The sequence below is a fragment of the Channa argus genome, chromosome 12 (assembly GCF_033026475.1).
Source record: "Channa argus isolate prfri chromosome 12, Channa argus male v1.0, whole genome shotgun sequence".
Lineage (NCBI taxonomy): Eukaryota > Metazoa > Chordata > Actinopteri > Anabantiformes > Channidae > Channa > Channa argus.
The window spans coordinates 521,475-537,484 of NC_090208.1; the positions used below are offsets into that span (position 1 = coordinate 521,475).

The 16,010-nt window shown below is 38.1% G+C and overlaps 1 protein-coding gene across 3 annotated transcripts in view; it reads right to left on the minus strand.

Annotated features, from left to right (window-relative positions):
• LOC137137360 (uncharacterized) overlaps positions 1–15,628 on the minus strand; it is a 35,976-nt gene extending 20,348 nt beyond the window's left edge. Inside the window, exons 1-3 of one of the 3 annotated variants that reach the window (XM_067523536.1) lie at positions 15,457–15,628; positions 6,520–6,864; positions 11–112 (exon numbers count right to left, since the gene is read on the minus strand). In XM_067523536.1, the coding sequence (XP_067379637.1) occupies positions 11–112; positions 6,520–6,864; positions 15,457–15,493 (484 nt within the window). In that variant the 5' untranslated portion in view covers positions 15,494–15,628. The remainder of the gene's footprint in view (positions 1–10; positions 113–6,519; positions 6,865–15,456) is intronic. The other 2 variants (XM_067523535.1, XM_067523537.1) reach the window with 2 other exon arrangements.
• Positions 15,629–16,010: the final 382 nt, after the last annotated feature.

The following is a 16,010-nucleotide window of genomic DNA, read 5'->3' on the forward strand; positions in this document are numbered from 1 at the left end:
TGATTCTTACCTTCTCTGTCTTTAGACCAGCGATACCAGGTGAAGCCAGCAGCAGCCAGGACAAACAATGTAACCAGGACACCTGCAAGAACTTTGGGCCACACTGGAGGTTCTGTAGTGAACACAAACACAAACAACAATGTGACCTGAAAATGATCCAACATTAAACAGATTTTTGATGAACTGACAACAAACTACTGTTTCCTGACCTGAGTCTACTTGATATATGACCTGATCCTGAAAAACAAATTAATTTAAATCAAATTGTTCTGGTGTTGATGAATTCTTGACTTTGACACTGACAGTTTTTGGTTTAATGATGTGACTGTTGGTTCAGGACATACAGATTTATGACTTTAAATGGAATTAGATTAAAATCACACTGAATTAAACTGAAGTGTCATAAATATCATGTATAAATTCCAGATGTTGGTTTTCCTGGTAGAAACAGGTTTAGATTTGACATTTGTAACTAAACAAACACATGAACACAGCAACACAATCTCTTCTCCTTTATTTCCCAAAAATCAATTCTTACACTTTCACTTCTTCCTTTCATCTGCTTCTCTCATCTCCTTGTTCTTTTCTCTTTGGTCCATTTAGTTTTTTGTCTCTATTGTCACACAGAGTGAAATCTTTTTCAGACCAGACACACTGTAACACTGGAGCTTCATCTGTCAGTTTAAGTGGTGAAAACAGGATGAAGGACCCGAGTGTAGAAAATCAGGAAGGAAGAGCAGTTTAAACATTTTACTGCCAGATGAACAGGAAAGAACAAACCATAAGTCCAGAGCACCATGATTAGTAGGCAGTCAGGGAACTCAAACAGAGTATAGCTGAGGTCGCACAAATACAACATGGTAAAGAAAAGAGAAATCAAGAGACCACTGGGTCCAATCCAGATATCATATTTCATCATTCCTAACTTATCCAGTCCACCATGATGAACCAAAAGTGCTGTATGAGAAGTCTTCTTCTTTTCCTTTGGGCTGTTCCCTTTCAGGAGTCGCCACAGTGAATCATGTGCCTCCATCTAACTCTGTCCTCTGCATCCTCTTCTCTCACACCAACTAACTTCATGTCCTCTCTCACTACATCCATAAATCTCCTCTTTGCTCTTCTTCTAGACCTCCTGCCTGGCAGCTCCAACCTCAGCATCCTTCTACCGATATATTCACAGTTTCTCCTCTGAACATGTCCAAACCACCTCAATCTGGCCTCTCTGACTTTATCTCCAAAACATCTAACATGAGCTGTCCCTCTGATGTCCTCATTCCTGATCCTGTCCATCCTCGTCACTCCCAAAGAGAACCTCAACATCTTAAGCTCTGCTACCTCCAGCTCTGCCTCCTGTCTTTTCTTCAGTGCCACTGTCTCTAAGCCGAACAACATCGCTGGTCTCACCACCATCTTGAACATCTTTCCTTTCATTCTCGCTGATACTCTTTTATCACACAACACACCTGACACTTTTCTCCACCTGTTCCAACCTGCCTGCACTCGCCTCTTCACCTCTTTTCCACACTCTCCGTTGCTCTGAACCGTTGACCCTAAGTACTTAAAGTCCTGCACCTTCTTCACCTCTGCTCCCTGTAACCTCACCGTTCCACCTGGGTCCCTCTCATTGACACACATATATTCTGTCTTACTGAGGCTAAGCTTCATTCCTCTGATTTCTCTCTCTGCCTACAGACACACCTTCCTCCTCTCCTCCTTCGAACAACAGAAGTCACAATTCGCATGTTTATTTATCATGTGTTTAACATCGAAATCCCTTCCTGACACAAGCATTTATCCAGACTTAGGACTGACACAAGAAGACACTGGATTGTGCCCCCTTGTGGTTACATTTGCTGCATGAGAAATAAACATCAAAAACAGTTTGTGTTTGCGCACAAAACCTCTATGATCCTCTTGCCACCATGCCTACGAAATATTCAAGGGGAAAGACTGCAATTCATTATTTTAATCTTTTTACAAACCCTTAATCTATTCCTAAACTATTATTTGATATAAGCCATACCACTGACACTCATAACTCCTATAGTTATAAGCACAGGTCTACAGATCACCAGTGTTAGACAAACTACACGTAGTGGAAATTCTGTGCTCTGTAACATTTTGGGTGTAACTATTGTTAAATGTTACGTGAATTACTTGGATTAGTTTTTATTCATCATGGGCTGCGGTTATGTTTTATTGTGCGTGGTTTTGGTGTCACATCAGCTGGAGCAGCTCCTCCTTTCTCATCTCAACATGTACTGCAGTGACTTTTCCACACAGTGACAAATATATTTATTAAAAAGTTACTTAAAAGCACCTTTCTCTTCTCCTGAAGTGATCACAGTTCACATGTCTGTCTCTAAAACTGTAGGTCTGATCTGGACATGCACTAAGTTTGAATATCTCAGTTTATCTAATCTCAGTCTATACATTTGACCTGACATTTTCAGCCCTGTGAGATCCGTGCTGCCAGCGGTGATTTCAGTGTGCTGCCCCGCTAAAGTACACAGCACACCACAGCATGGTGCTGCTGATGTTTAACCTAAGATTACCTCCGTTTACCTCCTTCAAAATCAATGGCTGCTAACTTTGTACAACTACTGTAAACCCACAAAAATCTGATTCTTTTGATTGGTGCAGATGCTTTTGTCTTGTCTTATTAGACAGCTGCCACAGCTTTGCTAATCATCATCATCATCAATAGTGCCGCACATGAACACTAAGAGTTTACTTTGAGCTCCTTTTAGTCATCGGTTTCTTTCTTTTTCATTCTCTCTTTGTGCTGTGCTATGCATCAAAAGACAGATGAGACAGACAAAAAGGAATTTAAACATTTATAAATGGACGGCTAGTTGTTAAAATCCAATGCCTTATTTAATCCACTTTGACATGACCAAATGAATTTAGAACTTCATTTTACCATGAAGGTAACGAGCTATTGGTCTGAAATGCTGTTTTTTTCTGATTTACAAAAAGATGCAGTCCTACATTTTAGGTGACATGGATTTATTGTTAAATGTATTGTGACACTAAACTTTGTAAATGCACGTATCTTTATCATCACCCTGATTTCAGTGGTTTACTTCCACATCCATATTTGGATGTGGACTTAAGCGTCCAATATCATTGAAATCTGAAAGGTTCTTGTTTACACTGGCTAAAGTTCAGGGCAAACCTGCTCTGCTGTAGATTTGACATCTTGGATCTGTTGCTACACTCAGACAATTTCTATTATGTTTTTACACAAAAACACAGAATTTAAAACAGAGGTAGTAATTTTTATACACAGCTGTAAATATTCAATTAGATTCAAGATAATATACCTAAAACTGTGTCAGTAGGTGGCAGCATAAATGATGTGCCATGCAGTAATTCATCAGAATCTGATTAAACGTTCTAATGAATAATCCTTACCAGTTCCTTTGTGATACTGTGTCTCATATCCCGAAGCATTTTAACAAATATTTAGTAAAATATTCTGTCTTTATTTAATCTTGTTGTTTTAATCATTTAAGAATTTAATTAAAATATTGTTTTTAAAACAGAACATAAATGTCAGCAAAATATGTTTTATACAATAATCTGTTTATACAAGAGGTTCTGACAGTAGGATGATGGTTTGTGTTATTAGATTGAGATTAAGGTTCCACAGTAATAACTACAGCACAGAGAGCTGCTCTTACTCTCTTATCTCCATCACCTTCTCTCTGTCTCACCTCATCTTTACTCACGTCTTCTCTTCCCAAAGCTCAGCTTTTGTAATTTTGTGTTTTCATTTTCATCTGTGGAATCAGTGAACACAGAGACAGTTAATGTATGAAAATGTTACCAGCCTCCACCAGGAGAATCAAACAATGTAAATAAAAGAGTGGAACATGAGTTTAACGTGTTTCAACCATTTACACCATTAATGTTTTTTACATTCAGTAACTTTCTGTCGATGGTACAGATTTTGTATCTGGGACAATTTTGTGACAATAAAGAAATGATACCACAGTGGGTGTATTTAGTTGTTAAAAAGGTAACTATAGCACGGAAATATAAATATGTGTGTTCAGAAATCACTGGATATGAATTCTTCAGGACAACACTGAGATAAGAAAAGAAACTTGTGCTCAGGTGAAGTCAAAGGACTCAGTGGTCCTTTGGGTACCAGCATAAAAACGTTTTTCACCACAAATTGATCCAAACAGCTGTAAAACAATCAGAAACGTGCAGCTGTGCCCACAGTTCCCCATCCACCATCATGTGTTCACCACAACGTGTTGGTTAATCACTAACTGCTACATGTTAGTTTACATCCACCTAAAGCTGGAAGTTATACTGACCATAGGGTCGGAGTTTCGTGCCCCATTCTTCCCAACTACATGTTGAAGTGTCCCTGGGCAAGACACTGAACCCCAAACAGCCCATCCCCAGCTGTGCAGTGCCGGTCCCAAGAAATTGGGGAGGGTTGCGTCAATCCTGCCATCGGAGAAGGGCTTTTTGTGCTTCATTAAGATGTGCACCACTTAAAATGAGGCCTCTGTTGCTGCAATGGTCTTCGTAGGTTTGGTGAACAGAGACTGCTGTCTCTGAAGCAGTACTTTCAGCTCTTTTGTCTTCAGGCAGCCTGCCACAGGAAGGTCCTGTGAAGAGTTGCTGTGGACCCTGGTGAAATGCTGCTCCATGTTACATCTTTACCCACTGACCAGCTTGCACCACAGATCAAACACACACACTTATTGTTCACATCCATGAAAAAAAAACTCAGTTTCCTGTTCTTCATGAAAGTGGTACATTTTTAGCATCTTACTGGTTTGGGGACCTGCTGTGGTCATGGTTGCTGCCTAGCTCAGATCACCACCCACTCATTAAGCTTGACAGCAGTGTACTGTTTGATTAACAAATTAAATGAAAACCACTGAAACGACTAATCACGTTTTAAAATTTCTGTAGGGTTCATTAACCCTTTGGGCTACTTGGAAAGTGTGAGGGGTGTGTTGGAGACGTGTTGTTTTATATCATCTTGAGAAAACGATATGAGGCCCTAGATTGGCCAAAACCCTACTTATCTTAAAGAACACACAGTTTTTCTTATTAAAATACTACATCAGCATTTTTCTGATCTGAAATATGGAGTAGTTCAGGGCTCAGTTCTTGGCCCTCTACTCTTTTCTCTACATTTCCCCTACAGCCAAATCATACATAGTCACAGACTTAATTTCATTGTTATGCAGAGGATACTAAGCTGTAAATCCCTATAAAGGCAGATCCATCTCAGATTACTAAATTACAGTCCTGCCTCTCTGCTTTGAAAAAAGAATGTCAAACAACTCGGTATTCCTGAATTCAGAGGACACTAAGATTCTGGTTACTAGCTACACAGACGTCATTAACAATAACACTTGATAGCTGTGATTTCTCAGAGCTTGACAGCTAAGAACTTTGGTGTTACACTTGATCCTACCGTCTCCTTTGAACAACACATTAAAGACACCACCAAGACTGCTTTCTTCAGCTACATTAAACAGCTCAAATTCAATCTTTCTGTCCATGGCTGATGCAGAGATATTAATCCATTATTGGAATGTTCTGAACATTCTGTTCTGTTCTGTTCTAGAAGTCTTCAATATGCTCAGAATGCTGCAGCTAGAATCTTAACTAAATCCAGAAAATTGGACCATATTACTCCATTTTAGCCTCCTTTTATTGGCTCCATATTCATGTCAGAACAAACTTTAAAGTGCTTCTAATGACCTACAAAGTCCTGAATGGAAATGCACCTTCATCAACACGACACAAGCTGAAGTACGATGTTACTTAATCATCTCGTCACCACTATATATTCAATAATTGCTGCACTATTTAAGCTTCTCTCTTCCATCACTTCATTGCTAACATTTTGTCTTCATCATTGTTCTCAGCCCTTTCTTTGCCGTGGAATCACAACACCACAGTCTAGTCGACATAATTCTCCACAATTCATGCTCAGTAGTAGTAGTATTACCACCTTTAAGGTATGGACACTGTCGGCTTCTCATCTTAAATAGTTTTTCATTGCCTCTGCACTTTTCCTACAGTTTCTTTGTTAAGACATCACTTTCTCTCATGAGAGAGTGAACCAACTTTCCTGTTTAAACTATAACTCATAAGGAGAGTTATTATACTTACCTGTATTTGTGTCAGAACAGTTAAAGGGAAATAAGTCTTACACTGCTTTCCCATTTCTATTAAACTTTTAATGTAGATAAGTTTTTTACCTCTTTTGTTCCAGTTGCACTTCAAGAGAGAATCTCTTGCAACCCATTGTTCAATAGTTCATTTAATTGATTTGATTTAGTTTTTGTAAAACAGCTAAAGAGTGAGATAAGAAATATTTGTTTTAGAAGGTATAAAAAACATTAAATATTATATTATGAATGAAGGTATGGAGCATATGCATCTGATCTGAATTCCTCTTATTAACATCTGTGACAATGAAAAAATCATCAGTTTAATAAATTCTGACATTTGACCTGTATCCACAGTCCTGACCTTTGACCAGCAGCTGTAGTGTAGTCTCTCTCAGGTCGTCTCCCTCCCTGCGCACAGTGCACGTGTAGATTCCACTGTCCCTGATGGTGGGTTTTCTCAGAGTGAGAGTGAGGTCTCCAGTCTCAAGTGCATCAGTCCTCATTGATGTTCGGCCGTGGTACTGTGGGTTCTGGTCACTTAAATCTTCACCTTCCGGTTTAACTAAGTGAACAACTGGATCAGGATTGAGGCCAAAGTGGTTCCACACCACAGTGGAGCCTTTGGAATCAGATACTGACACATTGAAAGGCAGGAGCACAGACCCCTCCCCCTCATACACCTCCACACCTGAGTCTTGCTGGGAAACTGAAAGGAAACAGACATGAAACATGTCAGTTGTACAGTTTTTTTACTGTTGTGTACATGTAGGTTGGCTCACACAAACACATCATGTTCCTGTGATTGTGACCCTGTGAAAGCTGCTCACACTGACATGAGTGACGGCCATTTTGTTGAAGTTAAGTTTTAATTCTCTGATTCATCATTTCACTTAACACACACACTACATCACTATAAGCTTAAACACAAAGTAAAAAACAAGACAACCAAGAAAATCACTAAGCTCTTTCAAATGGAACATCAATGTGTTGTGTCTACAAAATGTTTTTTAACAAATACTCAGATAAAAGACCATATCCCATATAAAACAGCATCACTGGTATTTGTTATACTACTACATTTGCCTGTTTAACACCCTTCTGGTAAATTTGAGTGCATGTAAACGTGGTCAATAAAATTAAAGTTACATACATTATAGTCTTAAAGTAGGTGTTTCCTAATTTTAAAGGCAGTGCCAAATGAAGGATAAGCACTCTCCAAATAACTATTCAAAAATATAATTAAATATAAAGAAATAATTTTAAACAACATTTTAAGTTAAGTTCAGCATTTCACAAACAACATTGTAGTTTGTAATTCAGTGAAATTGAAAAGCTCTTCACATCTAAATACTAGTAAAGCTGACTGCAACAACACATTTACTCATTTAGTACTATACTAAAGTAAGAATATTCTACTTGTACTTGCTTCAAACTTCAACTTCACTACATATCAGGAGGAAATGTTACTAGTGTACTGTACTTTTTTTATTTTCACTTTTATTTGTGTGTACACATTTATATAATAAATAACCAGACAGAAACATAACAAATAACAAGAAAGACCAGCTCATTTTGATAGTTCTGCTCTAATACAGTTTCACATATTGTGCAATGTAGTTATTGTATATAGGGTTACATATATCTTTCTTTTCTTATCAGGAAACAAGTAGTGTCAATCCAATCCTGGACTCATTGCTGGCCATTTCAGAACTCTCCAGAGCTTTGTTTGGAACCATCTCAGAGCTTTTTGAAGTGTGTTCAGGTCATTGTCCTGCTGGAAGAACCATGACCTCTGGTGGAGACGCAGCTTTCTGACATTGGCCACTACGTTGGGCCCCACAATTCTTTGGTAATGATCAGATTTCCTGATACCGTTCACACAGTCAAGGTGTCCAGTGCCAGAAGCAGCAAAGCACCAACACATCTTTGAACCTCCACCATGTTTGACTGCAGGGACTGTGTTCTTTTCTTTGAAGGCCTCATTTCTTTTTCTGGAAACAGAGCCATGATGTCCTTTGCCAAAAAGCTCAACTTTTGTCTCATCTGTCCACAGTGTGTTCTCCCAGATGGATTGTGGCTCTGTCACATAAGTTTTGGCAAACTGCAGTCTTGTTTTTTATAGCTTTGTGTCAGCACTGTCCTCCTGGGTCTCCTACCATAGCTTCCCTTTTCATTCAGATGGCGACGAATAGTGTGAGCTGACACTGTTGTACCCTGTGTCTGCAGATCAGCTTGAATTTGTTTGGAAATTAATCAGGGTTCTTGATCCACCAATAGAAAACATCCAGGGAGGTTAGCTACAGTCCCATGGGCTGTAAACCTCTTGATGATATTGGAAACATTAAGATCTCTGGAGATGGACTTGTAGCCTTGAGATTGTCCATGTTTTTTATATGTTTTACAATTCTTTCTTTTCTCAGTGCTCAGTGTTACACACAACACAAAGGCTGAGTGAACTTTTCTCCATTTTAACTGGTTGCAAGTGCAATTACTATATTGCCCACACCTGTTATAGGTTTAGAGGTTCATGCTATAGCTTTAGACTGTTTAGACTCCAAGTGCAATAAGCTCCTCTCCCCTATTTTTCTCTCTATACATTTAATTGTCACCACTGTATGACATTAACTCTGTGTGTTTTCTCCCGTAGTTGTCTTTGTCCTTCTCTGTCCCCCTCTCTCTGTCCCTTTCTGCAGGTGTCCCAGGCTTTGGAGCTGTGTGTCTTTGAGCGTGTAGTTACTGGTCCTACCAACCTGCCCGATGTTTTCTTATTGCTTTTTGTTGCTCTTTTCTTTTCTCTCTTCACTTTCGACTCACCCCAACCGGTCAATGCAGATGGCTGCTCACCCTGAGCCTGGTTCTGCTGGGGGTTTCTTCTGTTAAAGGGAATTTGTCCTCTCCACTGTTGCCTAATGCTGCTCGAGGGGGAAATGTTGGGTTTTCCCTACATATCTCTATAATGTTGACTGAATTGGTGCTACATAAATAAAGTTGAATTGACTTGTTACTTGCCAAGCCATGATTGAAAAGAAATTATTTCTTACAATTTTGACAAGGTGTCAATAATTTTGTCCAGTCCATTTTTGAGTTCTGTGTGAATTTTTATCAATTTTGACTTTTCTTTTTTGTTTTTTTGTCTTGTTCCAGTGCAAACAAAATCAATAAGCATGTGAATATCAAAGCATTTGCAATTGGAACAATTTTCTGAGAGAAAAGTTGCATTTTCTGACAGATTTGCAAGGGTGCCATTAGTTTTGGGGATGACTGTATCTCACCTATATGTTTAGGTACATTGAGCATTTTGACCAATATTTAATACATTTATCAGTAACTACTCTGTAGGAAAAGGTCATTCTTTTCATACATTAAATGTCTTCTACAAATGTTACTCATTCTTTGGGTTACTTTTCCAACCATTTCCTAGTTAAGAAGGTATTAAAAGGTGTTTTTAAGAAGGGGATTGTCTTGTATTTGTGTATTAAGTGTAGTCAGTATGTTATCTAGATATATTGTCATAAAGTTACAATCAATCTCCAGCCCCAATATTGACTTTATTTCTTTTATTATCTTTGACCTATATTTTTGAATTGCTGGGCATTACCAAAAAATATGAAAATGATCAGCCATGAAATTGTTACATTGTCTCCAGCTATATCACCTATATCGACTCCAATCTAACATTCTGTAAATATTTTTTGTTTCGAGTTGGACTTGATAATATTCTTCCATGAGAATTCTCTCCATTGTCTGGAGCTGGATGTAGTAGATTGCATTTCACATATGTTTAACCATTCTTCCTCTGTTATGGTCAAGTTTGCGTCCTTCTACCATTTTATTTTAATATATGATGTGGAATGATTTTGGGATGTTTGTATACAGGAGTATATGTTCAACTTATTAACTAAGAAAATTTTTCTAGGAGTCAATAACAGATTGACTTACAGATTGGATCCCTACTTTAATATAATTGTTGAAGTGATGCCTAAGTTGTAAGTATCTGTAAAAGTCTTGACTGTCTAGAGCAGGGGTCTCAAACTCAAATTACCTGGGGGCACAGGAGGCAGAGTCTGGGTGTGACTGGGCCGCATCAGGTATTCCATAAAAAAAGCTTTGTTTAAAAAATCTAATGTTCTCAAACATCAATACTAACAGTTCTTTAACTTCAACGAGTTCTTCTGAACATGAACGGTTCTTCTGAATCTGGCTTCTCTTGCCTACTTCTTGCTGCCAGAGACCTGGCAGCGCTTCCTCTCACACAGCTGAGCCACATTTGGCTTGAGGGAGGAAGCAGTTGAGACCCTCAGTATGGCTTGAAAATGATCGTCATTAAGTCTGGACCTGTACTTGGACTTATTGATGTTCAAGTTAGAGAAAAACTTTTCGCACAAATATGTGCTCCAAAAAAGTCGATCGGTGCGCTTGAACATTCTGAAAAGCTCAGGGGAGCTGGAGGTCAATTCTCTCAAAAACTGCCCAAGCTTGTCTGCTTTTCCACTCACGTCCCTGAACTTGGCTTTGAGGTCAGGGTTGCACTTCAGGTCAGTGAGCTCCATTTGAAGCACAGGAGGGGCTTTTATTTTCTATAATAACCCCATGGATTTAGGGGTATGTCCTACCCAACACCAATTTTCCGTTGACTATATAACCGAGGCAGGTAAGAATCCGATGAGGCTCCAGCCTGAAGCGGGATGGCGGGCGGGAGCTGGCCCCATCGGAGGTCCACTCCCTTCAGTGACATCGTCAAGGGAACATCGTTGTTGATCCTTAATTTGCAGATTTGACATGATAACAAATCGTCCGCATGGACAATGGCGAACATATCGCCATCAACTTTCAAACAAATCAGCCCATTTCAAATTATCGAAAAACAAAATACAATCCACATGACGTAGAATCCAACGCTAGTAACATTGACTTCGTCCAGCTTGAAGTCAAACATGCTCATTTCAAACACAGTAACAAGTAGTAATTCTATGACGGTTATGTGATGTTACAAAGGCGCCTCCATAGCTGTGCAATGTTTCTCTGCTTGCATCAGGTGGACTAAGTGAACTAAAATCTTTGTCGTATACGACTATTTAAATGTTCGTGCATTTCTCCTAAATTTTAAATATTTGGATTCTTTGAACCAGACATTGAGACCAGACATTGAGTGGGTGTGTTGTCCAGTAGCACAATATCGCTGAGTGTTCATTCTTTGCAGGGGGATGTCTAATTGAATTACTCTAAAACAACTTGCACAACACATGCCAAATTAAACATGCTAATGACTTCCATACCGGATCGGTTGGGGCCCGGGTTAACAACGACCGCCACCGGTGCTGTTGACCTACAGGGTACCGGTGGAAATTGGACTACTGTTGGTCGAAGACGAAGAAGAAGAGGAGGAAGGTGTGTTCGTAGGCAGAGAGAGAAGAGGAAAGCTAAGAATGTAGGACTGACAGTAGGGACTTTGAATGTTGGGACTATGACAGGGAAGGCTACAGAGTTGATTGACATGATGCAGAGAAGAAAAGTGGACATACTGTGTGTCCAGGAGACCAGATGGAAAGGTAGCAAGGCTAGAAGCTTAGGAGCAGGGTTCAAGTTGTTCTACCATGGGTCAGATAGGAAGAGAAATGGAGTAGGAGTTATCCTGAAAGAGGAGTTTGTGAGGAATGTTCTTGAGGTGAACAGAGTATCAGACAGGTTGATGAGTCTGAAGCTGGAAGTTGAAGGGGTGATGTTCAATGTTGTGAGTGGTTATGAACCACAGGTAGAATGTGAGTTAGAAGAGAAGGAGAAATTCTGGAGTGAGTTAGATGAAGTGATGCAGAGCATCTCCAGAGGTGAGAGAGTGGTGATTGGTGCAGATTTCAATGGACATGTAGGTGAAGGGATCATAGGTGATGAGAATGTGATGGACAGGTTTGGTCTTCAGGACAGGAACACAGAAGGACAGATGGTGGTTGACTTTGCAAAGAGGATGGAAATGGCTGTAGTGAACACTTTCTTCCAGAAGAGGCAGGAACATAGGGTGACGTACAAGAGCAGAGGTAGAAACACTCAGGTGGACGACATCTTGTGTGGATGTTGTAATCTGAAAGAGACCAGTGACCGTAAAGTGGTGGTAGGGGAGAATGTAGCCAGACAACACAGGATGGTGGTGTGTAAAATGATGCTGGTGGTGAGGAAGAAGACGAGGACTAAGGCAGAGCAGAGGACGAAGTGGTGGAAGTTGAAAAAGGAAGAATGTTGTGTAGTTGTCAGGGAGGAGCTGAGACAGACTCTGGGTGGTCAGGAGGTGCTTCCAGACATTTATTAGGTTGTACAAAAGGATTAAGCCGAATCAGAACCATGGCAGTGTTTGATCTCAGGGAGGAAGAGGATCTTCTCCAGCCACCACAGGAAATCTGGATTGTGATTGAAGGTGTGGAAGTCATTGAGTTGCTGTCAGTTTCACATGCAGGCGCTATGTTATTTGGCCTCATCTATACACTAAATTCAAGCTCTCCGACTGAGCTTAGATACACTTTTAAATCTCTGCATATATAGATATATATATCTTTTTCTTTTAATATTAACATGGTCATAGGTTTTGTTTTTTTCTTATTGTCACTGAGCAGCACTGGCAGAAGCACAGACGTATTTCCTTGTAGAAGTTGTTGAGTGAGTCTCACCCATCTGACCAGTCAGAATTTCAATGATTTCTGACAGAAAGAAGATAAACAAAATTGCTCTTAACTTTGCTTTTGGAATATTTTAAAATAACATTACATTCATATATTGGGGTCACTAATCATTTCTCAATTACCACACTTGAACATTTTTAGCAATTGTTTATACAGTTTATACAGTTGTTCATACACATCTCACGTTTTTTAACAATGGAGACCATTTTTATTAAATTTTTGTAAATTACTTATTTTTTTAATAAACAAATGTTTGTGTTCATGTTGTATATTACACTTTTGTTTCTGGGTATAAATTTCACATTAGCACACTGTTTTGTTTATGTTAGTATATTTATTATTTTTCCTATTGAATTTTTGTTGAACACAGAAAAGGTGTTGTGTATTTAAAAACATACAGACTAATAAATGTGCAAGTCTTTGGAGGAGAAAGTCTTTTCAGTGAGATTTTTGTTTTGCAGTAAATTAATTTTATCTGTAATAAGTTTTAGAGTTTTATCTCAAGGAAAAAAAACAGCTTCACTGTAATAGAAAATCTTCAATGTTAAAATGTAAGTTTTCACAAATTAGAATATTTAACTGTTTTGATCTACAAAAATGAATCTGATGGCTCAGGTGTAAGTATATTCTGGATTTGAGTAAGGACAAGATATTGTTTTAGGTAATATAATCATTTTAAATGTATTATGAGTCAAACTTTTAACTTGAGAATTTATTTAAAAATTAGCTTAAACAAAATTAAGAGAAGTTTCATCAGTTTCTTCCAACGTAAAAGTTACACTTGAGTGTAACTGGTAAATTTTAGGTTTTTCTAAAGTGAAATATTGGGTTCTTACGAAGTGAAACAATATCTTTTTGAGTTCTGTGGATGCAGGTTTTTGCTTTGGGAAAAAGTCAAATTATTGATTAGCATTTAATCAAAGTAATCATTTTAATAAAAAGCAATAAAATTAGCTGTAACAAATTGAAGTAATTTTTTAAGGTTGATCCAAAGTATAATTTTTTTCAAAGTATCTCAATTGTGCTGCTTTAAAGTAATCCTCCAGTTATGGCAGTGCTCCACCTCCCTTCTCTTTTGATAACTGTAAATGTATTTTGGCCTTTTGACCTTTTCATATGAACCTTGAGATTGTTTGTTTCCATTCACTAAAGTGTTTTAACAGTATATTCACTATATTCATCTTTATCATTTCTATTTGATTATACATACTTAGTGGACGAGAAGACCATTTTTACATTTTAGACAAATCTTTTGGAATAATTACTCAGATATTTTATATAGTTTGTTTTCCAACCACAATGAAACCTTTTCCATATGTTAATATGTGGTTATTAGGTAAGTAGTTATACAGCAGTGTTTGAGTTTTATGTAAATTTAATTTGTAGTAAAATCCAAATAGTTTCAGAAGGGAGTAGAACTAGTAAGTAAGAAGACTAGAATCTGGGTCTGAAAGAGTATAGTATATAATAGTAAAGTAATATAATCCGCATATGAACTTATTTTATACTCAGCATCTCTAATTGAGATTCCTCTCAATGTCTCGTGTTCACCACGTTTTCCCTTCCAATTCAGCTGTTGGTCATTCACTTTTATTCTTTCTCTGGGAAAAGTGTACTGTGCTCTTAAGAAATTTTTCAAATTGCTGTAGACACAATTTACATTTAGAAAATAACATTTTAAAAATGTACAAGCTTTTAAAATGCAAAAAAAAAAAAAAAAAATCCACACCTGGTACATTGTAAAAGCAACAAATATCTCCCACTTTAGAATGATTCATCCTGTGTTCAGTCGGATGCTTTAGAAGATCTTGTAGCTGTGTGTGGCACTATTTACATCATCCAACTTCACCAAAATCACAAAGATTACCTCAACAAAAAAAGAAAAGACCAGTTCTGATTTGAAGACAAAGGCCTTTACATAAAAAAAATAATCTGATATGAATGAAAACGAAAATTACTGTGTAGCGATGCTTTAATTTGGGAGTGGACTATGTTTTTCAATACTATAATCAGTGTTTTCCAGTCATTATAAATGCTTTGTTTTGTTTTTAGGCCACAGCCACCTAGTTAATCAGATCCATTTTATGACTGAAGTCCACATTAACCTTTACACACAGTGAGTGTTGTGAATTGTTTACCTGTGTATTTAATTTCTGTTTTCAGATTGTTTCTTAATTTTCAGCAAATTCAGGTTTGTTGAATGTGATACTGTCCACAAGAGGACAGTATCAGTACTACAGTGCTGTGTATATCGTCTGCCTTTCAAGTATTAAAGAAATCCTGAAGCAGAACGTGGACGTAAAAACCCCATCGCACAGTGCTGGATGTGCTCGGTGGTTGTGGTTTCAGTTAAATTTAGAATCAACAGATTCACTCACTCACACACACACACACACACACACACACACACACACGTCATTCTCCTTGATCTGTAACAAGCGGAATCCAGCGCGGCCTAATGGGGGACAACCGTAAAACCGGAAGAAGATCTAACTGATCTCTGTTGAACGTCGATGTTTTCAGAGTTTGTAGAGATCTGACATGTTATCAGCAGTTTATGAAGCACATAAACGAGTCTGAATCTACATGTGAGTCTTGATTAAATGCAGATGTTGGATCCGTTATCTTACGGTGCAGCAGGATCACGAACACCACAAGCGTCTTCATCTTCCTGGTTAAACTCCAACCACAAAGTCTCCGTCGACCTTCTTCCTACTAATAAATCCGAAACAGCTTCAGGACGTCAGTTCTTCTTCTTCAACTGAAGAACAGAGACGTTTACTTTCGATTTTAACAGGAAGTGTCCTCCGCCCAGAGATAAAAACTATTATCAAGTTCCGGTTACAACCTTCAAAATAAAGGCGGAGATGTGTCAGTACCACAATATGAGGGGCACATTTTTTTAAGTCCACGTGACTTTAACACAAGGTCAAAGGTCTGTGGCCATAAAATCACACTATAAAGACAAACATATAAATAAAAGCTAAAAAAAGTCAAAACAACTTTATTTATACAGCACCTGTCAAACAGGTTATTTAAGTTTTTACATATGCAAATACAAATATTAGAATATTAAAATTAAATAAAAATAAAAAACACAACATGTTCATGAACATTAGTGGAATTGGACTTGATTTTAACTCGTGGTATTTCTGTCTCTCAACTGACCATTTTGCCCATTACA